The sequence below is a fragment of the Pseudophryne corroboree genome, chromosome 7 (genome assembly GCF_028390025.1).
Source record: "Pseudophryne corroboree isolate aPseCor3 chromosome 7, aPseCor3.hap2, whole genome shotgun sequence".
NCBI classification, from domain to species: Eukaryota; Metazoa; Chordata; class Amphibia; order Anura; family Myobatrachidae; genus Pseudophryne; species Pseudophryne corroboree.
In genome coordinates this window covers 189,671,684-189,695,488 of record NC_086450.1, presented here as the reverse complement: position 1 = coordinate 189,695,488, position 23,805 = coordinate 189,671,684, and the positions used below count along the sequence as shown (strand labels likewise).

The following is a 23,805-nucleotide window of genomic DNA, read 5'->3' as shown; positions in this document are numbered from 1 at the left end:
ACCTGTGCCGAGCGCAGCGAGGCACCTTGCCCAAAGTTTGCTTGCCATGCGAGGGAACGCGGTGCACTAATTGGGGTTTCCCATCACTTTCTGGAGAAAACTACACTAAAAAAAAGTAGAAAACTCATGTCGACCTTTTTGCAAGTCGACCTAATGACCATGTCGACCTAGTGATCATGTCAACCCAATGTATGTCGACCTAATGAACCACACACATGTAATGTCACGTTGGTATTCTGTTGCTACATTTCAAAGTTTCAGCACATTCCTAGAGTCAGGTTTCCAAGAAACATAGATCATCTCCAGTAAGCTCTACCACTGTGCGGGCTATGGGGGTAATTCAGACCTGATCATAGCAGCAAAGTTGTTAGCAGTTGGGAAAAACCATCTGCACTGCAGGGGGGGGGGGGGGGGGGGGGGCAGATATAACATGTGCAGAGACAGATTTCAGTGGGGTGTGTTCAAAGCATAAAGATAAAGCAGCCGGTATTTACCCTGCACAAAAACAATATAACCCACCCAAATGTATATCTCTCTGCAAATGTTATATCTGCCACACCTGCAGCGCACATGATTTTGCCCAACTGCTATCAAATTTGCTGCTACGATCAGGTCTGAATCGCCCCACCCCATAGCCCATACCTATAGTAGTTCTAGATTCTATCACTGCAACCTCCCAGCACTCCCGCCGCAGCCCAAAGCAATCCATCGTCGCTGTCCCCGTTTATCACATCACAGGGCGAGGGGGGAGATATAACGCTGCAGACGGATTGCTCGGCGCTCGGCTGGGCTGGTCTGGGCAGCAGGGAAGGCGCCGGGTCTCGCTCAGAAAGAGATGGGCGCCGCAGTTGCAGGGTTCTGTGTCGCTGCTCTGGCTACACTGGTGCACAGCTGCGTCTGCGTGCCGGGGGTCGCGATGGGCGGCGGGCAGGAGCTGCAGGGTGAGCTGGGTGCAATGCTCTCTAGGTATTGGGGCGCGCACATGCCTGCTTATGGCATGGAGTCCTCCAAGTCCCTGTAGCTGCAATGCTGAGCCCAAGGGGGAGTTCTGCCTGCAGTATGCTACCGCTGTCTATTACTGTAGTGATTGTACTGAAATGTATTTCTTTATAAATATATACATATATTATATACAGATACAGGTGTCCCCCAAATGAGGGAAAAGGCGGCACTCCTGGTCTTTGAAAGTGGTAAAGCTGTGCTTAGAATAAAACAATGTTTCTAGGCCCATTGGCATTTTCATCAGGTGTTTGCCTGTTCCCTCATTTGGGCGACACCTGCATCTTTATATGATTTAGTTGGGAAGACACCTTGGCAGCTTTATTCAATATCCTGGAGTTCCCTTCTACATGTATGTATGTGTATATATATATATTACACACACACACCAATGTTAAATATTAAGTTCCAGTGTTATTATAAGTTGCAGTTGAGCCCATATAGTCATGTTTCTTATTGCATTAATAAGAATTGATGTAGTAGCTGTACTATAACGAACTGTGCTGCTATAACTCTTCCTGTGTTGCCTCTTTACCGAGGTGAAGCAGGAAGCAATGCCGACGAGATGTATTAAAGCTGACAAGATACCAGACTGGGGGAGTAAAAACTCTCCCTCCCCCCCCATTGGGGATCCCTGTTGCAGCCCACAGCGTATCAGCCTCGTGCCCGGCCTGCTCCACTGCATGTCTGAGATCTCCTGTGCAGCCAGCTCCAGTGACTGAATGGCGCAACAGCAGCTGCGGCTGTAGAAATCGATAGCTGCCGCTGTTGGAACGGTCGTGCATACATTGTCTATCACATCAACTCTTGTCAGTTCGCACATCACCACATTAATACATGAGGAGAAGCGGTATCGGCAAACATAACGTGCGCTGATACCACTTTACCCAGTAACAAATAATAATATATTTACTTCTATGTGTTGGGGGAATGTATAAAAAATAAATAAAAAAAACCCTGGAGGGACAAAGGCTCTGATAGGAACTCAAACCTGCGACTCATAGAAAAGTGATCGCTAACAGGATTACTCTACTCCCACTTTCAGACCCAGCAGAGCAGCAGCGCCTGCACAGAAGTTTGCCAGCCCACGTGTAAGCAGATCACTCGTCCGAAATATGCTACAGAATGTGGCCCGTAGGCCCCTGTGGTTGACACCGTGAAAGATGGCGCTAGTTATCACGGCAAAGGTTCGGAAAGCTGCTTAAGGGATGTCCCATAAAAAAGTTTTAATAAATAAGCCCCTAAAGTTCTCCTGAGATTCATATCCGTGTTCCAAGGTCTGAACTGCTCAATGAGATCATCCAATCAAAGCCATTATTCAAATACAGTATGAGACAGATGGCAGGCGGTGCAGTATGCTGATTGATGGAGATCTCCTGCGTAATGGTCTCCTATATATCCGAGACCTACTGTTTACCAAGGACAAGAATTTGCCGTTATTATGCTGTGTATTAATCATCATGGCACTGCTGCGATTAGTAACAATCCATTTTGCAGCAGAAATTTTTAATTAAAATATCCTTGCTGTATACTAAGTGTAACTCGCACTGACAGCGGTAGCTGTGACTGCTGTCCCTGTGATTACTTCCCTGCGGTTCCCCTCCGGGGACTCTGACACAGCGTCTGTGGGACCTGAACCAGACAGAGGCTGCGGGAGAAGGATCGGAAGATCTCTCTCCTGTGTGCAAGCCTCCATAGGCTTTAGGCAGTTTACACTATCTGAAGATGGGCCCCTGTGTACTTTTCCAGGCTGTTCTAGAAAAATGACAAAAGATGAGAGCTGATTGCTATTGGCAACTTCCCCACTTTATCTCCAAGATTTGATAAATCTCTCCCCTAAACAGCAATTTACTCCTTGTACTAATGATCCTTTATTGCGTAGGCTTTCAAAGCAAAATTAAGTCTGTTTAAAAAAATACTATGTATATTTATAAGCTCAGTACTGCTGTGTAACGTGTTATGTTAATCTATTTCTCTTGTTATCCCTGTAGATATTAGATGTACGCCACTAAACCGGGGACCTAAGCATAATCAGTCCTACAGTCGCTGCTTCTGTTACAGGCCAGAATGGAGCCCGGATCTGCTGTGGTCGGCTATTCGGGTAATAAACCAAACTTTGCCCTCTGTAAAGCGATCACTTTCACCCTCACTATAAGGATTACATTTGGAAACTGTTACAAATTTTGCATGGGAGCGTTTAATGAGGTTATTCTACTTTTTGGGGTCAATGCATTGCCGGGCGAAGTTCTCGGGCAACAGTCACACTTTACGGTAGCTCAGGCTCACCCAATTTTGTTTGCAGGGCTGCGTACAGAATTGTTTGAATTCATGTGAGACTGGGCCACGAAGGGTGCGAGATAGCATGGTTACTGGTGTTTCTACACTGTTACAACGGCAACTCGCCCCTTTGCCCGCAATTGGATTGAACCCTTTGTTGGTTGTGCTGAATGCTGGGAAACGCAAATAGTGGGGGGCTGCCGAAGAGTGAATACTGCGCAATGCGTAGTGCACTTTTCTTCTGCGGAATTTACACCCTCTTAGCCACCAACTCGCCATCAACCCCTAAATGATCTTGTACCCTGCAACACCCTCATGTAGTGTGATGCGCCCTTCCTTACACTGTAAGCCACGCAGTGACGTGGTGATGGGTCTTATACCAGACATCCCTCTCATGTAGTGTGATGTGCCTTCCTTACACTGTAAGCCACGCAGTGACGTGGTGATGGATCATATACCATACATCCCTCTCATGTAGTGTGATGTGTCCTTCCTTATAGTGTAAGCCATGCAGTGACGTGGTGATGGGTCTTATACCATACAGCCCTCTCATGTAGTGTGATGTGCCTTCCTTACACTGTAAGCCACACAGGGACCTGGTGATGGGTCTTATACCAGACATTCCTCTCATGTAGTGTGATGTGTCCTTCCTTATAGTGTAAGCCATGCAGTGACGTGGTGATGGGTCTTATACCATACAGCCCTCTCATGTAGTGTGATGTGCCTTCCTTACACTGTAACCCACGCAGTGACGTGGTGATGGATCATATACCATACATTCCTCTCATGTAGTGTGATGTGTCCTTCCTTATAGTGTAAGCCATGCAGTGACGTGGTGATGGGTCTTATACCATACATCCCTCTCATGTAGTGTGATGTGCCTTCCTTACACTGTAACCCACGCAGTGACGTGGTGATGGATCATATACCATACATTCCTCTCATGTAGTGTGATGTGTCCTTCCTTATAGTGTAAGCCATGCAGTGACGTGGTGATGGGTCTTATACCATACATCCCTCTCATGTAGTGTGATGTGCCTTCCTTACACTGTAAGCCACGCAGTGACGTGGTGATGGATCATATACCATACATTCCTCTCATGTAGTGTGATGTGTCCTTCCTTACACTGTAAGCCACACAGGGACCTGGTGATGGTCTTATACCAGACATCCCTCTCATGTAGTGTGATGTGTCCTTCCTTACACTGTAAGCCACGCAGTGACGTGGTGATGGGTCTTATACCATACAGCCCTCTCATGTAGTGTGATGTGCCTTCCTTACACTGTAAGCCACACAGGGACCTGGTGATGGGTCTTATACCAGACATTCCTCTCATGTAGTGTAATGTGCCTTCCTTACACTGTAACCCACGCAGTGACGTGGTGATGGGTCTTATACCAGACATCCCTCTCATGTAGTGTGATGTGCCTTCCTTACACTGTAACCCACGCAGTGACGTGGTGATGGATCATATACCATACATCCCTTTCATGTAGTGTGATGTGTCCTTCCTTATAGTGTAAGCCATGCAGTGACGTGGTGATGGGTCTTATACCATACATCCCTCTCATGTAGTGTGATGTGCCTTCCTTACACTGTAAGCCACGCAGTGACGTGGTGATGGATCATATACCATACATTCCTCTCATGTAGTGTGATGTGTCCTTCCTTACACTGTAAGCCACACAGGGACCTGGTGATGGTCTTATACCAGACATCCCTCTCATGTAGTGTGATGTGTCCTTCCTTACACTGTAAGCCACGCAGTGACGTGGTGATGGGTCTTATACCATACAGCCCTCTCATGTAGTGTGATGTGCCTTCCTTACACTGTAACCCACGCAGTGACGTGGTGATGGATCATATACCATACATCCCTTTCATGTAGTGTGATGTGTCCTTCCTTATAGTGTAAGCCATGCAGTGACGTGGTGATGGGTCTTATACCATACATCCCTCTCATGTAGTGTGATGTGCCTTCCTTACACTGTAACCCACGCAGTGACGTGGTGATGGGTGTTATATCATACAGCCCCCTCATGTAGTGTGATGTGTCCTTCCTTATAGTGTAAGCCATGCAGTGACGTGGTGATGGGTCTTATACCAGACATCCCTCTCATGTAGTGTGATGTGCCTTCCTTACACTGTAACCCACGCAGTGACGTGGTGATGGATCATATACCATACATCCCTTTCATGTAGTGTGATGTGTCCTTCCTTATAGTGTAAGCCACGCAGTGACGTGGTGATGGGTCTTATACCATACATCCCTCTCATGTAGTGTGATGTGCCTTCCTTACACTGTAACCCACGCAGTGACGTGGTGATGGATCATATACCATACATCCCTTTCATGTAGTGTGATGTGTCCTTCCTTATAGTGTAAGCCATGCAGTGACGTGGTGATGGGTCTTATACCATACATCCCTCTCATGTAGTGTGATGTGCCTTCCTTACACTGTAAGCCATGCAGTGACGTGGTGATGGATCATATACCATACATCCCTCTCATGTAGTGTGATGTGTCCTTCCTTATAGTGTAAGCCATGCAGTGACGTGGTGATGGGTCTTATACCATACATCCCTCTCATGTAGTGTGATGTGCCTTCCTTACACTGTAAGCCATGCAGTGACGTGGTGATGGATCTTATACCACACAACACCCTCGTAGTGTGATGCGCCCTTCCTTACACTGTAAGCCACGCAGTGACGTGGTGATGGGTCTTATACCATACAGCCCCTTCATGTAGTGTGATGTGTCTTCTTTACACTGTAAGCCACGCAGTGACGTGGTGATGGGTGTTATATCATACAGCCCCCTCATGTAGTGTGATGTGTCCTTCCTTATAGTGTAAGCCATGCAGTGACGTGGTGATGGGTCTTATACCATACATCCCTCTCATGTAGTGTGATGTGCCTTCCTTACACTGTAAGCCATGCAGTGACGTGGTGATGGATCATATACCATACATCCCTCTCATGTAGTGTGATGTGTCCTTCCTTATAGTGTAAGCCATGCAGTGACGTGGTGATGGGTCTTATACCATACATCCCTCTCATGTAGTGTGATGTGCCTTCCTTACACTGTAACCCACGCAGTGACGTGGTGATGGATCATATACCATACATCCCTTTCATGTAGTGTGATGTGTCCTTCCTTATAGTGTAAGCCATGCAGTGACGTGGTGATGGGTCTTATACCATACATCCCTCTCATGTAGTGTGATGTGCCTTCCTTACACTGTAACCCACGCAGTGACGTGGTGATGGATCATATACCATACATCCCTTTCATGTAGTGTGATGTGTCCTTCCTTATAGTGTAAGCCATGCAGTGACGTGGTGATGGGTCTTATACCATACATCCCTCTCATGTAGTGTGATGTGCCTTCCTTACACTGTAAGCCATGCAGTGACGTGGTGATGGATCATATACCATACATCCCTCTCATGTAGTGTGATGTGTCCTTCCTTATAGTGTAAGCCATGCAGTGACGTGGTGATGGGTCTTATACCATACATCCCTCTCATGTAGTGTGATGTGCCTTCCTTACACTGTAAGCCATGCAGTGACGTGGTGATGGATCTTATACCACACAACACCCTCGTAGTGTGATGCGCCCTTCCTTACACTGTAAGCCACGCAGTGACGTGGTGATGGGTCTTATACCATACAGCCCCTTCATGTAGTGTGATGTGTCTTCTTTACACTGTAAGCCACGCAGTGACGTGGTGATGGGTGTTATATCATACAGCCCCCTCATGTAGTGTGATGTGCCTTCTTTACACTGTAAGCCACGCAGTGACGTGGTGATGGGTGTTATATCCTACAGCCCCCTCATGTAGTGTTGTGTGTCCTTCCTTACACTGTAAGCCACGCAGTGACGTGATGATGGGTGTTATATCCTACAGCCCCCTCATGTAGTGTGATGTGTCCTTCCTTACACTGTAAGCCATGCAGTGACGTGGTGATTAGTCTTATGCCATACAGCCCGCTCATGTAGTGTGATGTGTCCTTCTTTATAGTGTTAGCCACGCAGAGACGTGGTGATGGGTCATATACCATACATCTCTCTCATGTAGTGTGATGTGCCTTCCTTACACTGTAAGCCATGCAGTGACGTGTTGATGGGTTTTCTATCATACAGCCCCCTCAAGTAGTGTTATGTGCCCTTCCTTACACTGTAAGCCATGCAGTGAGGAGGTGATGGGTTTTATACCATACAGCCCCCTCATGTAGGGTGATGTGCCCTTCGTTTCATTGTAAGCAACACAATGCCGTGGTGATGGGTCTTATACCGTACAGCCCCCTCATGTAGTGTGATGTGCCTTCCTTACACTGTAAGCCACGCAGTGACTTGGTGATTAGTCTTATGGCATACACCCCTCTCATGTAGTGTGATGTGTCCTTCCTTACACTGTAAGCCACGCAGTGACGTGGTGATGGGTCTTATACCACACAACACCCTAATGTAGTGTGATGCGCCCTTCCTTACACTGTAAGCCACGCAGTGACGTGGTGATGGGTTCTATACCACACAGCCCCCTCTTGACACAGACTTCCTAGACCCGAGTGTCCGAATCTTTCGGCCAGTCTGAGTATGGTTACGCAGCGAGATTGCTACCTGCAAACATTGTGGATCGGTGGAGGCGATGGTGATCCGAGGCTCTGTTCTCAGACGCAGTACTCAGATCTCGCAGATGCACGCAGGAGGCAGCTATCTCCTACAGATGCCTCCTGCTGCTTCTACATTTTATTTGCACAGAAATGCACAGCTGCTTCCCTGCGGCTTTGCAGTTCCATATGAATCTGAATTAGGCCCCTGTTGAGTCCTCCAGCACCAAGCAGGCTGTATACTTTAAGTAACAGGGTGGATTACCAAGATGGTCACCCTTATGCTATATGTGGGGGTTATAATTGATTAAGATGGGGTTGGACAATCCTTCTAATTTAAGAGTACAGCTCCAATACAAAATAGGCTGCTGAGTAGTCCCAATCTAAAGGGGGTTGAAACGGAGCAATTATTGTGTATTGCCATAAACTATAATGCCGTATATTTCAGTATAAATATGTATTCTTGGCATTGTAGTGGGGTCATCACAAAGGGTCATTACATCTACCCCAAAATATTCCTTATTACCTGTAACTCTTCCTCTTTGCTCGCTGCGTCTGTGCACAGCTTGCCCTTTGTGTATTGTTTCTCAGTGGTGACTTCAAGTAAAATGTTTTGTTCCCGGGAAATGTTATGACAGAGTGTAATTGAGCTCCTTTATTACTGTTTATGGGGCGGAGTTCAGTTTCCGGTGATGGACTCAGTTTGCCATTCCGGAACATTAGAAGTTTTGACTTGCATTTTATAGAGGTGCGCAGGAAAATATGCTCTGCCGGAGCAACCATAACGATCTGAAACGTGTGCATCCGAGCTTCGTGGTGACAAAAATGAATCAATCTGTAAACTTTCATTTATAAGTGCTTGTTAACACTTTGTTTTCTAGATTCAGGTGCAGAGCACAGAAGCCGTAACCGTGTCACTCAAGCTGGACTGCGCGGAGCCCGAGAACGCCCTGGATCATCTGACCTGCTTCCTGCGTGACTTGTGGAAACCGGCAAATTCCACAGAAGCACACCTTGATGTAAGCAGTCTATACAAAGACTTCTGCTTCAATGTAGACGTGATCACTGAGCCGTCAGTGTACCAGGTGACGTTCAAAAAGATTTGTGAGTATTGCATTAATCTTCAGAAGAAAACTTTCTATATGTATATTGTATACAATGTATAATATATTTAGTTTCCCCTATTGGTTTCATGTAGGTTGTAAAGTTTTCACAGATTTGGTGCCTGCTGCAATGTTCCCTTAGTGTGAGGAAGTCCTAGGGACCAGGTCGGGGAGGAGAGAGGTAGGGGAGTTAAGTGAGGATTTACTGGACGAGGGAAGAGTAATGTGGCGATATGTTGGGGGGCTGTCACAGACTTTAAATGAATGAGGATCTGTGTGATGTATTGCTGCAGGGTGGTAAATCCAGGACGCAGAGGACGACATAAGAAAGATGGTCTCCGTGCCCACCTTGGAGGGTTTATAAAATACATATAATAATCTCTTCTTCTGCTATATTACCCCAACTACATCCGATGTCTGCATAGTGTCCTATTCAGAGTCCATTCATAGTAGTGGTTGTTTTTGACATCTGAGGGGGGGAAAAAAAAAATATATTATATAGTGTGTGTGTGTGTGTGTGTGTGTGTGTGTGTGTGTGTGTGTGTGTGTGTGTGTGTGTGTGTGTATAATAACTCATTATCTCAGTAGGGGACCAGAAATGTGGGATTTTGGATAAGGGATACTCGACCTGTATCATTATTTCTGTCCTGTCCTAACGAGAGAGCCTCCTGGATGACATCCCAGTGACAAACACTCCCGGAATCCCTCGCCCAGCACGTACAGCTGAACACTTCCTGTCCATGAATTACAGCTGGCAATTCCTGGCTACATAGGCTGAATAAAGGCCCAGGTCCATGAAGTTATCAATTCATTATCCAGAATTCAGCAAAACAAAGCTTATAGGAGGGAATACAATTCTTTTGAGGGCCGTTATAGTTAACGTGAGCCCGATGGAGCAATTTATTTGTGCTGGGCGCCCATTAATCATCTTGCTTGTCATGGCCAAATAGACGGGCTTTAGTCGCGTACAGCAGATACACCCATCTAAAGTCCTAGTTAGGGTGCCCAAACCACTGACTTCTGGCACATTTCTTCTCAGGAGGTTGTAAGGAGAAATGTCACCCCGCGGCAATCATGCCTGACGGAGCAGCAATTAAATGGCTCCGTCGGGAGCCCACAAGTGACTGCCATGGGGGGAAACAATTGAATCTTAGATAAATTCCTTCATCCCTAAAAATGTTAATTCCGAAAACTTCCATCAGTCACCCCAATGGTGACCTCTACTTGTTATAGCTGCAGAGATCATTTCTCACTTACAGTACTTTTGGATTAGAGCAGTGGTTCTTAAATTCTGGACTGTTGGGGTGCCTTGAGGACCACGTTTAACCTCTGGGTTAGACAAATATTCACTGGTGTTCCAGGACTATTACTTAACCTCTGTCTCTTACATTGGTACTGGTCTGTACTCTAGCCACTGGGCATTCCCCCGTCACTCCCTCTGTCCCAATCGAATAAACAGGTTACCGAAACTGAGTACCTGGAAGACCCCCCCAACTGGAATCCACAATCCTAGCAAAATCCTACCCTGCCTGACCTCCTGATTATAAGTTTTAAAGCAGTGTTGAATTGTGGTAGCAATTAGCTAATGGGTGATTAATGAATAGAAAATAAATAGAAGTTACTTTCTCTAACGTCCTAAGTGGATGCTGGGGACTCCGTAAGGACCATGGGGAATAGCGGCTCCGCAGGAGACTGGGCACATCTAAAGAAAGCTTTAGGACTATCTGGTGTGCACTGGCTCCTCCCCCCATGACCCTCCTCCAAGCCTCAGTTAGATCTTTGTGCCCGAACGAGAAGGGTGCACACTAGGGGCTCTCCTGAGCTTCTTAGTGAAAGTTTTAGTTTAGGTTTTTTATTTTCAGTGAGACCTGCTGGCAACAGGCTCACTGCATCGAGGGACTAAGGGGAGAAGAAGCGAACTCACCTGCGTGCAGAGTGGATTGGGCTTCTTAGGCTACTGGACATTAGCTCCAGAGGGACGATCACAGGTCCAGCCTGGATGGGTCCCAGAGCCGCGCCGCCGGCCCCCTTACAGAGGCAGAAGAGGTCCGGAAAATCGGCGGCAGAAGACGTCCTGTCTTCAACAAGGTAGCGCACAGCACTGCAGCTGTGCGCCATTGCTCTCAGCACACTTCACACTCCGGTCACTGAGGGTGCAGGGCGCTGGGGGGGGCGCCCTGAGACGCAATAATAAACACCTTGGATGGCAAAAAATGCATCACATATAGCTCCTGGGCTATATGGATGCATTTAACCCCTGCCAAAATACATAAAAAAACGGGAGATAAGGCCACCGATAAGGGGGCGGAGCCTATCTCCTCAGCACACTGGCGCCATTTTCCCTCACAACTCCGTTGGAGGGAAGCTCCCTGTCTCTCCCCTGCAGTCACTACACTACAGAAAGGGTTAAAAAAGAGAGGGGGGGCACTAATTACGCGCAGTATTAAAGATACAGCAGCTATAAGGGGAAAAACACTTTTATGAGGTTATCCCTGTATATATATATAGCGCTCTGGTGTGTGCTGGCAAACTCTCCCTCTGTCTCCCCAAAGGGCTAGTGGGGTCCTGTCCTCTATCAGAGCATTCCCTGTGTGTGTGCTGTATGTCGGTACATTTGTGTCGACATGTATGAGGAGAAAAATTATGTGGAGACGAAGCAGATTGCCTGTAATAGTGATGTCACCCCCTAGGGGGTCGACACCTGAGTGGATGAACTGTTGGAAGGAATTACGTAACAGTGTCAGCTCTGTATAAAAGACAGTGGTTGACATGAGACAGCCGGCTACTCAGCTTGTGCCTGTCCAGACGTCTCATAGGCCGTCAGGGGCTCTAAAGCGCCCGTTACCTCAGATGGCAGATATAGACGCCGACACGGATACTGACTCCAGTGTCGACGGTGAAGAGACAAATGTGACTTCCAGTAGGGCCACACGTTACATGATTGAGGCAATGAAAAATGTTTTTACACATTTCTGATAATACGAGTACCACCAAAAAGGGGTATCATGTTCGGTGAGGAAAAACTACCTGTAGTTTCTCTATCGTCCTAGTGGATGCTGGGGTTCCTGAAAGGACCATGGGGAATAGCGGCTCCGCAGGAGACAGGGCACAAAAAGTAAAGCTTTAGGATCAGGTGGTGTGCACTGGCTCCTCCCCCTATGACCCTCCTCCAAGCCTCAGTTAGATTTTTGTGCCCGGCCGAGAAGGGTGCAATCTAGGTGGCTCTCCTAAAGAGCTGCTTAGAAAAGTTTAGCTTAGGTTTTTTATTTTACAGTGAGTCCTGCTGGCAACAGGATCACTGCATCGAGGGACTTAGGGGAGAAGAAGTGAACTCACCTGCGTGCAGGATGGATTGGCTTCTTTGGCTACTGGACATTAGCTCCAGAGGGACGATCACAGGTACAGCCTGGATGGTCACCGGAGCCTCGCCGCCGGCCCCCTTGCAGATGCTGAAACAAGAAGAAGTCCAGAATCGGCGGCATGAAGACTCCTCAGTCTTCTTAAGGTAGCGCACAGCACTGCAGCTGTGCGCCATTTCCTCTCAGCACACTTCACACGGCAGTCACTGAGGGTGCAGGGCGCTGGGAGGGGGGCGCCCTGGGAGGCAATGAAAACCTATTTTTGGCTAAAAATACCTCACATATAGCCTCCGGGGGCTATATGGAGATATTTAACCCCTGCCAGAATCCGTTAAGAGCGGGAGACGAGGCCGCCGAAAAAGGGGCGGGGCCTATCTCCTCAGCACACAGCGCCATTTTCCCTCACAGAAAGGCTGGAGGGAAGGCTCCCAGGCTCTCCCCTGCACTGCACTACAGAAACAGGGTTAAAACAGAGAGGGGGGGCACTAATTTGGCGTTAGAAATATATAAAAAAGATGCTATAAGGAAAACACTTATATAAGGTTGTCCCTATATAATTATAGCGTTTTTGGTGTGTGCTGGCAAACTCTCCCTCTGTCTCTCCAAAGGGCTAGTAGGTCCTGTCCTCTATCAGAGCATTCCCTGTGTGTGTGCTGTGTGTCGGTACGTGTGTGTCGACATGTATGAGGACGATGTTGGTGAGGAGGCGGAGCAATTGCCTGTAATGGTGATGTCACTCTCTAGGGAGTCGACACCGGAATGGATGGCTTATTTAGGGAATTACGTGATAATGTCAACACGCGGCAAGGTCGGTTGACGACATGAGACGGCCGACAAACAATTAGTACCGGTCCAGACGTCTCAAAAACACCGTCAGGGGTTTTAAAACGCCCGTTTACTTTAGTCGGTCGACACAGACACAGACAGGGACACTGAATCCAGTGTCGACGGTGAATAAACAAACGTATTCCTTATTAGGGCCACACGTTAAGGGCAATGAAGGAGGTGTTACATATTTCTGATACTACAAGTACCACAAAAGAGGGTATTATGTGGGATGTGAAAAAACTACCGTAGTTTTTCCTGAATCAGATAAATTAAATGAAGTGTGTGATGATGCGTGGGTTCCCCCCGATAGAAAATATGGGCGGTATACCCTTTCCCGCCAGAAGTTAGGGCGCGTTGGGAAACACCCCTTAGGGTGGATAAGGCGCGCACACGCTTATCAGAACAAGTGGCGGTACCGTCTATAGATAGGGCCGTCCTCAAGGAGCCAGCTGACAGGAGGCTGGAAAATATCATAAAAAGTATATACACACATACTGGTGTTATACTGCGACCAGCGATCGCCTCAGCCTGGATGTGCAGAGCTGGGGTGGCTTGGTCGGATTCCCTGACTAAAAATATTGATACCCTTGACAGGGACAGTATTTTATTGACTATAGAGCATTTAAAGGATGCATTTCTATATATGCGAGATGCACAGAGGGATATTTGCACTCTGGCATCAAGAGTAAGTGCGATGTCCATATCTGCCAGAAGATGTTTATGGACACGACAGTGGTCAGGTGATGCAGATTCCAAACGGCACAAAGGTGTATTGCCGTATAAAGGAAGAGGAGTTATTTGGGGTCGGTCCATCGGACCTGGTGGCCACGGCAACTGCTGGAAAATCCACCGTTTTTTACCCTAAGTCACATCTCTGCAGAAAAAGACACCGTCTTTTCAGCTTCAGTCCTTTCGTCCCTATAAGAGTCATATCTGCCCAGGGATAGAGGAAAGGGAAGAAGACTGCAGCAGGCAGCCCATTCCCAGGAACAGAAGCGTTCCACCGCTTCTGACAAGCTCTCAGCATGACGCTGAGACCGTACAGGACCCCTGGATCCTACAAGTAGTATCCCAGGGGTACAGATTGGAATGTCGAGACGTTTCCCCTGCGCAGGCTCCTGAAGTCTGCTTTACCAAGGTCTCCCTCCGACAAGGAGGCAGTATGGGAAACAATTCACGAGCTGTATTCCCAGCAGGTGATAATTAAATTACCCCTCCTACAAAAAGAAAAGGGGTATTATTCCACACTATATTGTGGTACTGAAGCCAGAAGGCTAGGTGAGACCTATTCTAAATCTAAAAAAATTTGAACACTTACAAAGGTTCAAATCAAGATGGAGTCACTCAGAGCAGTGATAACGAACCGGGAAGAAGGGGACTATATGGTGTCCCGAGACATCAGGGATGCTTACCTCCATGTCCCAAATTTGCCCTTATCACTAAGGGTACCTCAGGTTCGTGGTACAGAACTGTCACTATCAGTTTCAGACGCTGCCGTTTGGATTGTCCACGGCACCCCGGGTCTTTACCAAGGTAATGGCCGAAATGATGGTTCTTCTTCGAAGAAAAGGCGTCTTAATTATCCCTTACTTGGACGATCTCCTGATAAGGGCAAAGTCCAGGGAACAGTTGGAGGTCGGAGTAGCACTATCTCGGATACTGTTACAACAGCAGGGGTGGATTCTAAATATTCCAAAATCGCAGCTGATCCCGACAACAAGTCTCCTGTGCTTAGGGATGATTCTGGACACAGTCCAGAAAAAGGTGTTTCTCCCGGAAGAGAAAGCCAGGGAGTTATCCGAGCTAGTCAGGAACCTCCTAAAATCAGTGCATCATTGCACAAGGGCCATGGTAAAAAAATGGTGACTTCCTTCGAAGCAATTCCAGTCGGCAGATTTCATGCAAGAACTTTTCAGTGGGATCTGCTGGACAAATGGTCCGGATCGCATCTTCAGATGCATCAGCGGATAACCCTATATCCAAGGACAAGGGTGTCTCTCCTGTGGTGGTTACAGAGTGCTCATCTTCTAGAGGGCCGCAGATTCGGCATTCAGTTTTGGATGTTGGTGACCACGGAGGCCAGCCCGAGAGGCTGGGGAGCAGTCACACAAGGAAAAAATTTCCAGGGAGTGTGATCAAGTCTGGAGACTTTTCTCCACATAAATATAGCTAAGGGTAAATTTATAATGCTCTAAGCTTAGCAAGACCTCTGCTTCAAGGTCAGCCGGTACTGATCCAGTGGGATAAAACATCACGGCAGTCGCCCACGTAAATAGACAGGGCGGCACAAGAAGCAGGAGGGCAGTGGCAAAAACTGCAAGGACTTTTCGCTGGGCGGAAAATCATGTGATAGCACTGTCAGCAGTGTTTCATTCCGGGAATGGAAACTGGGAAGCAGACTTCCTCAGTAGGCACGACCTCCACCCGGCAGAGTGGGAACTTCATGGGGAAGTTTTCCACATGATTGTAAACCGTTGGGAATTACCAAAGGTGGACATGATGGCGTCCCGTCTGAACAAAAAACGGGACAGGTATTGCGCCAGGTTAAGAGACCCTCAGGCAATAGCTGTGGACGTTCTGGTAACACCGTGGGTGTACCAGTCGGTGTATGTGTTCCATCCTCTGCTTTTCATACCTAAGGTACTGAGAATTATAAGACGTAGAGGAGTAAGAACTATACTCATGGCTCCGGATTGGCCAAGAAGGACTTGGTACCCGGAACTTCAAGAGATGCTCACAGAGGACTTATGGCCTCTGCCGCTAAGAAGGGACTTGTTTCAGCAAGTACCATGTCTGTTCCAAGACTTACCGCAGCTGCGTTTGACGGCATGGCGGTGGAACGCCGGATCCTAAGGGAAAAGGCATTCAGGAAGAGGTCATTCCTACCCTGGTCAAAGCCAGAAAGGAGGTGACCGCACAACATTATCACCACATGTGGCGAAAATATGTTGCGTGGTGTGAGGCCAGGAAGGCCCCACGAAGAAATTTCAACTCGGTCGATTCCTGCATTTCCTGCAAACAGGAGTGTCTATGGGCCTCAAATTGGGGTCCATTAAGGTTCAAATTTCGGCCCTGTCGATTTTTCTTCCAGAAAGAATTGGCTTCAGTTCCTGAAGTCCAGAAGTTTGTCAAGGGAGTATTGCATATACAACCCCCTTTTGTGCCTCCAGTGGCACTGTGGGATCTCAACGTAGTTCTGGGATTCCTCAAAACACATTGGTTTAAAACCAGTCAAATCTGTGGATTTGAAGCATCTCACATGATAAGTGAACATGCTCTTGGACCTGGCCTGGACCAGGCGAGTGTCAAATTGGTGTTTTTTTTTCTCAAAAAAGCCCATATCTGTTTGTCCATTCGGACAGGGCAGAGCTGCGGACTCGTCCCCAGTTCTCTCCCTAAGGTGGTGTCAGTGTTTCACCTGAACCAGCTTATTGTGGTGTCTTGCGCCTACAAGGGACTTGGAGGACTCCAAGTTGCTAGATGTGGTCAGGGCCCTGAAAATATAGGTTCCAGGACGGCTGGAGTCAGGAAAACTGACTTGCTGTTATCCTGTATGCACCCAACAAACTGGGTGCTCTTGCTTCTAAGCAGACTTTTGCTAGTTGGATGTGTAATACAATTCAGCTTGCACATTCTGTGGCAGGCCTGCCACAGCCAAAATATGTAAATGCCCATTCCACAAGGAAGGTGGGCTCATCTTGGGCGGCTGCCCGAGGGGTCTCGGCTTTAGAGCGGCTATTTAGTCAGGGGCAAACACGTTTGTAAAATCCTACAAATTTGATAACCTGGCTAAGGAGGACCTGGAGTTCTCTCATTCGGTGCTGCAGAGTCATCCGCACTCTCCCGCCCGTTTGGGAGCTTTGGTATAATCCCCATGGTCCTTTCAGGAACCCCAGCATCCACTAGGACGATAGAGAAAATAAGAATTTACTTACCGATAATTCTATTTCTCGGAGTCCGTAGTGGATGCTGGGCGCCCATCCCAAGTGCGGATTATCTGCAATACTTGTACATAGTTACAAAAATCGGGTTATTATTGTTGTGAGCCATCTTTCAGAGGCTCCGCTGTTATCATACTGTTAACTGGGTTCAGATCACAGGTTGTACAGTGTGATTGGTGTGGCTGGTATGAGTCTTACCCGGGATTCATAAATCCTTCCTTATTGTGTACGCTCGTCCGGGCACAGTATCCTAACTGAGGCTTGGAGGAGGGTCATAGGGGGAGGAGCCAGTGCACACCACCTGATCCTAAAGCTTTACTTTTTGTGCCCTGTCTCCTGCGGAGCCGCTATTCCCCATGGTCCTTTCAGGAACCCTAGCATCCACTACGGACTCCGAGAAATAGAATTATCGGTAAGTAAATTCTTATTTTTCCTGAATCTGAGAAATTAAATGAGGTGTGTGATGATGCGTGGTTTTCCCCCGATAACAACTGATAATTTCTAAAATGTTATTGGCATTATATCCTTTCCCGCCAGAGGTTAGGGTGCGTTGGGAAACACCCCCTAGGGTGGATAAAGCGCTCACACGCTTGTAAGGGCTCTACCCTCTCCTGAGATGGCCGCCCTTAAGGATCCTGCTGATAGAAAGCAGGAGGGTATCCTAAAATGTATTTACACACATACTGGTGTTATACTGCGACCAGCAATCGCCTCAGCCTGGATGTGCAGTGCTGGATTGGCGTGGTCGGATTCCCTGACTGAAAATATTGATACCCTAGATAGGGACAGTATATTATTGCCTATAGAGCATTTAAAAGATGCATTTCTATATATGCGTATTGCACAGCGGAATATTTGCCGACTGGCATCAAGTCAAAGTGCGTTGTCCATTTCTACCAGTAGAGGGTTATGGACACGTCAGTGGTCAGGTGATGCGTATTCCAAACGGCATTTGGAAGTATTGCCTTATTAAAGGGAGGAGTTATTTGGGGTCGGTCTTTCAGACCTGGTGGCCACGGCAACAGCTGGGAAATCCACGTTTGTACCCCAGGTCGCCTCTCAACATGAGAAGACGCCGTATTATCAGGCGCAGTCTTTTCGTGGACAAGCGGGCAAAAGATTCCTCATTTCTGCCCCGTGACAGAGGGAGAGGAAAAAGGCTGCAGAAATCAGCCAGTTCCCAGGAACAGAAACCCTCTCCCGCCTCTGCCAAGCCCTCAGTATGACGCTGGGGCTTTACAAGCAGAATCAGGCACGGTGGGGGGCCCGTCTCAATGAATTTCAGCGCGCAGTGGGCTCACTCGCAAGTAGACCCCTGGATCCTTCAGGTGATATCTCAAGGGTACAAATTAGAATTCGAGACGTCTCCCCCTCGCCGTTTCCTAAAGTCGGCTTTACCGATGTCTCCTTCTGACAGGGAGACTGTTTTGGAAGCCATTCACAAGCTGTATTCCCAGCAGGTGATAACAAGGTACCCCTCCTGCAACAGGGAACGGGGTATTATTCCACACTGTTGTGGTACCGAAGCCGGACGGCTCGGTGAGACCGATTCTAAATCTAAAATCTTTGAACACTTACATACAGAGGTTCAAATTCAAGATTGAGTCACTCAGAGCAGTGATTGCGAACCTGGAAGAAGGGGACTACATGATGTCTCGGGACATCAAGGATACTTACTTTCATGTCAAAATTTACCCTTCTCATCAAGGGTACCTCAGGTTTATGGTACAGAACTGTCACTATCAGTTCAGACGCTGCCGTATGGATGGTCCACGGCACCCCGGGTCTTTACCAAGGTAATGGCCGAAATGATGATATTCCTTCGAAGGAAGGAAATTTTAGTTATCCTTTACTTGGACGATTCCCTGATAAGGGTAAGATCCAGGGAACAGTTGGAGGTCGGTGTAGCACTATTTCAGGTAGTGTTGCGGCAGCACGATTGGATTCTCAATATTCCAAAATCGCAGCTGGTTCCGACGACTTGTCTTCTGTTCCTAGGGATGATCCTGGACACAGTCCAGAAAAAGGCTTTTCTTCTTCATCCACTAGGGGTCACTGGAGTACTCTTGGGATATGGACGGCGTAGCAGAACAAAGGCACTGAATATTTAAATTTAGAACTCTCCACCCCTCCATATCCCAGAGCACCTCAGTGTACGAACCCAGTGTTTTTTCTGTGCTCAAAGCACTAACATCGGCTTGTGGGATTCCCACACTTGTTGGAAGATTTTTATTAATTTTTCATTTTTATTTTTAATTTTTTTTTTAATAGCACATCCCTTCCCAGTTTCAAGAAAAACATGGGTCCGGGATAGTGCCGCTGCACGGGCAGCGCATGGCGTGTCGGTCCTCACAAAGAGCACCCTCACAGCCACACGCAGTTCACTACCTGCTGTAAACGGAGCTTGCAGATAGAAGCCCCGTCACAGCCATGAACTGCTGCCTGAGCTGGACGGAGCTTACAGGAAGAAGCCCCGTCGCAGCCATGATCTACTCCAGATGACTATAGAGGACTGGACGGAGCTTACACAAAGAAGCTCCGTCGCAGCCAGGACTACAGAGCTGGACGGAGCTTACAGAAGAAGCCCGTCACAGCCATGATTTACAAGACAGCTGGACGAGCTTACACATAAGAAGCCCGTCGCAGCCAGGACTACAGAGCTGGACGGAGCTTACAGAAGAAGCCCGTCACAGCCATAATTTACAACAGCTGGACGAGCTTACACATAAGAAGCCCGTCGCAGCCATGATCAGGAGACAAGGTAGGCTGGGGAACGGGGCGGTCAGCGCAGGCTGCCGCCCCGCTATGTTTGGGTTAATACTGCTTCCGCTCTTCCGCCCGCAAGCCCCAGCCGCTATGTCTGCAGGCCGCCCGTCCCAGCGCTCCGTCCGGCCGCCCAGCTCCGTCCGGCCGCCAGCGCCATACGGCCGCAGACGCTCCCTCAGTCTCAGTACAGAGACGGGGACCGCCGCTCCGTCCGGCCGCCCAGCAGCCATCCACCCACATGTGCCAGCGCTATGAGGCTGCAGGCTTCCCGCAGGACACAGCGTTACAAGGCACGGTGGAATTCTGGCGGATTAAATATACAGCAGCACAGTGTATAGGCAGCTATATATAGGTGACAGGTATTTATAATGTATTGTTACCTGTCCTGGGAGTAATATATTGAGCATATATTACTGTCTGTGAGTTTCACAGTATAATAGGCTATTGAGCCTATATTAATGGCTGTTATTATCACTGTATAATAGGTTATACAGCCTATATATTAATGTTGGTGGTTATCACTGTATAATAGGCTATTGAGCCTATATTAAGTCTGTGATTATCACTGTATAATAGGCTATTCAGCTTATGTAAATGCTGTATAAATATATTAATGTCTGTAATTATCATAGGCTATTGAGCCTATATATATATATATATATTTATTAATAGAGCATGTGTTGTACCCAGCCTGTGATTATACTGTATAATAGGCTAGATTAACACGGAAACATTTGTCACTTGTTCTGTGATTATCACGGTCAGCATGGCAAAGGGGCCATTTTAACCATGCTTCCTGTTGTTTTCCAGGGTGTAATTCTGGAACATTCCTGCCCTACATCTCTAAGCCACCAGAGGCGCAGGGGTGTTAGTGGGAATTTGGTTCGGGTTTCACATGCCCATGTGAACTGTTTTTCACATAAAGAATACTCTAGTTTCTCTTCACATCAAATAAATCTTTCGCTTTTACTATAGATTTCCGTAGAGAGAAACAACCATGAGTTTCATATAAATATGCTGTTCAGCAATAAAATATATATATGACACATAACAATAAGTCGTGCAAGTGTCTGTCCGTTGCCTATTGTGGGGTCTGTCTGCATAGCGAGTAAGGCTCTAGCGCAGACTACAAATAATTTTTAAAAATCCTATGTTAAGCATTGGCAATTCAAATTACAAGAGCGGTAACATCGGAGTCTCGGAAGTTACTCCGCCAGCTCTAACAAAAGACAGTTGTTGACTGGTCTTATAATTTAATGCACAATTCTATGTCAAATCTCACACCGATAACTACCAGTGAGAAGGGTACATTAGACCAGCACTCAGATAGGGCGGGGTTTTTGACAACCATACATTGCTAAATCCCAGTGAGTCAATGTCTCCATTTTTACAGAGACTGAGTAGACTCTAACCACTATTTTATCGTTTCCAAAATGACGCGATCCGCCATTGGTAAATGCGTCTGTGTAAAACATTATAAAAACCCAGAATACATTTGGGTCACTAGACTCTATGTATGGAAACAATGGAAAAGAAGCTGCAGAGTATATCTGTAAAGCTTCTGCTAACGCCGGTTACTTTCATCGTCGCTAGTTTAAGTGCGACAAGGCCAGAACTTGTTGGTCCTAAATTTGATATTCAGCCATTACCGCAGCCAGTATCAAAACGGAAATACTGGTGCCGGCGTTTAATCTCTTTAGACTTCAGTTTTTTTCAAAGACAAAACAGTCACGCCTTGTAACGACACGACGCTACAGTCAGCAAGCCAGTGGCTTGATGACCTCTTAGGCATCTCCATGTTCCAATTCTGGAAGCGCGTCTTTACACGTTACATTTGCGGGGTTTCCAGACATCAACTCATGGATGTCTCAGATATTTACAGATTAAAGGACAAGACTGCCTCTGTCGAACGGTTTGGCAGGTTGCCATTTAGTCTCTGCTGGTTTTCAGCTGTTTTTATATCCAGGCAGTAGTACACCAACAGAGTCAGGGTTATTTATTCCCCTCTGTTTGGGGTAACAAAACCAGACAGCTCCGTCGCAGTCTCAATCAGCAAGTCACTTAATGCAGTTTGAAAATGGATTTTCTGCGGTTACTATTTGCATATTGGAGCCACAAAATTGCATAATTGCACTTGATCTTCACAATGCGTATTTACCCATTCCGGTTTGGTCATCACAGGTTCTAGCGTTTGCAAAACGCCACAACCATTAACCATTTCACTACCATTTGGCATCGTGTCAACGCCTCGGGTATTTACCAAAGTGATGTTGGTGATGATAGCTCATCTCAGAGTCCTGCCAGTGACAATCGTCCATACTTAGACGATCTGCTCATAAGAACTCTGTCTCAACAGAGTTCCTCTAACTTGCGCTACTAATGTATACTGCGGTGGCAGGTCAAGTTTTAAAAACAATCGCATCTAATTCCGTCTAAACGACGTCAATTCCTAGGTAAGATTATAAATACATTTACCTACTACACCAGCAAGAACAAATGTACATCTAGTAATTGGTGTAAAAGCCACGCACACTAGCGGTACATTGGTGTATTCGCCTGTTAACAATAATGATGTGTTTTCAAAGCGCTTTAGTTCGCCGGCCTTCACTCGCGTTTCCCACAGAGGGGCGAGGGTGTATATACTCTGGACAAGAGTCTCAGAGGTTCAGGAGTTGTAGTTAAAAAAAGATCAGCGACAGAGTTCTAAAACGGATCACGACAGATTGCTGTCGATAAATGTCCTGGAACTCCGTGCAATTTTCAATGCACTACATGCTTCGCTTTCAGTCTGACCAAGTGCGGTCAGACAACGCAACGGGAGTTGCATACACAAGAACCAAGTAGCCGCATGGCAATGCAGCAGGTAACTCGAATCCTCTATTGCCCACAACACCATTATGGGAGGATGTCAACGGGGTTCATTCCGCGAGTGGACATCTGTTAGACAGATGATCTCGCCCGTCAGGATTTATATCCTGAAAACTGGACAGTAAATCCAGAGGTGTTTCATATGTGAGTACACAAAAGGAGTTACCCTCAGGTATACATGATGGCATCTCGCCACAATTACAAACGCTCAGTATGTGTACAGAACGACAGATCACAAGGGCAGTGGCGGTGGAGTCTCACATTCGTGTGGTCATACAGCATCGTGTATCTGGCTCCACCATTTTCCGCTGCTCTCTCCGTTGCGAAAACGGATCATAAGACAGTTCGTCACAGTCATACTAGTGATATCTCATGGGTTTCGGAGAGCTTGCTTCTCGAATCTCCAAGGAATACTGGCACACGATCTTGGTCCGCTCATAATACGTCCAACCTGTTACAACAGGGAACGTTCTTTTACCCCTAGTTACCTAAGTACCTATTACCTATATACCGCGGCTGCGGTTGACGGGGTGGGGGGTTCAGACCGCCCTCTTAAGAAAAGGAATAGGTCATTACAGTATCGGTTATACTTATCATGTTACGAGCTAGTAAGCTGCTTAAGGCAGCTCATTATTACAAATTCATTATTACAAATTTGGTGTGCATATATAGGTGGTAAAGCTCGGAAGTTTCCGACATCATCTTTCAAGTTACCCGTATTCTGTTATTTTACAAACAGGGTGGGATGGAGAACTGCGTTTATCTGCACTGAGGGTGCAGGTATCTGTGTGGTCAACTTATTTTCAAAGACGTTTGACTCTATTGCGTCGGTACACACCTTTATACAAGGTGTCATCAAAGTGCAGCCTCCATTTATCCCACCTACAGCGCCAGGCGACTTGAGGTTGGGTTCACATTTCTTACAGTTTTCATATTTTGAACCCTTACAACAAATGGGGATTAAGTTTCTCACTTGGGAAAACATTTTTCTTCTAGCCTTAGCTTCGGCAAGGGTTTTGTTTTCATATTTGGGTGCCTTGTATTCCAA

At 47.1% G+C, this 23,805-nt stretch overlaps 1 protein-coding gene and 1 pseudogene across 1 annotated transcript in view; both read left to right on the top strand.

Annotated features, from left to right (window-relative positions):
* Positions 1-704: 704 nt before the first annotated feature.
* LOC134944934 (nuclear envelope integral membrane protein 2-like) overlaps positions 705-23,805 on the top strand; it is a 65,629-nt gene continuing 42,528 nt past the window's right edge. Inside the window, exons 1-3 of the mRNA XM_063933884.1 lie at positions 705-941; positions 2,991-3,100; positions 8,774-8,996. Coding sequence (XP_063789954.1) covers positions 836-941; positions 2,991-3,100; positions 8,774-8,996 — 439 coding nt within the window. The 5' untranslated portion in view covers positions 705-835. The remainder of the gene's footprint in view (positions 942-2,990; positions 3,101-8,773; positions 8,997-23,805) is intronic.
* LOC134946922 (U5 spliceosomal RNA) lies at positions 20,816-20,917 on the top strand (annotated as a pseudogene).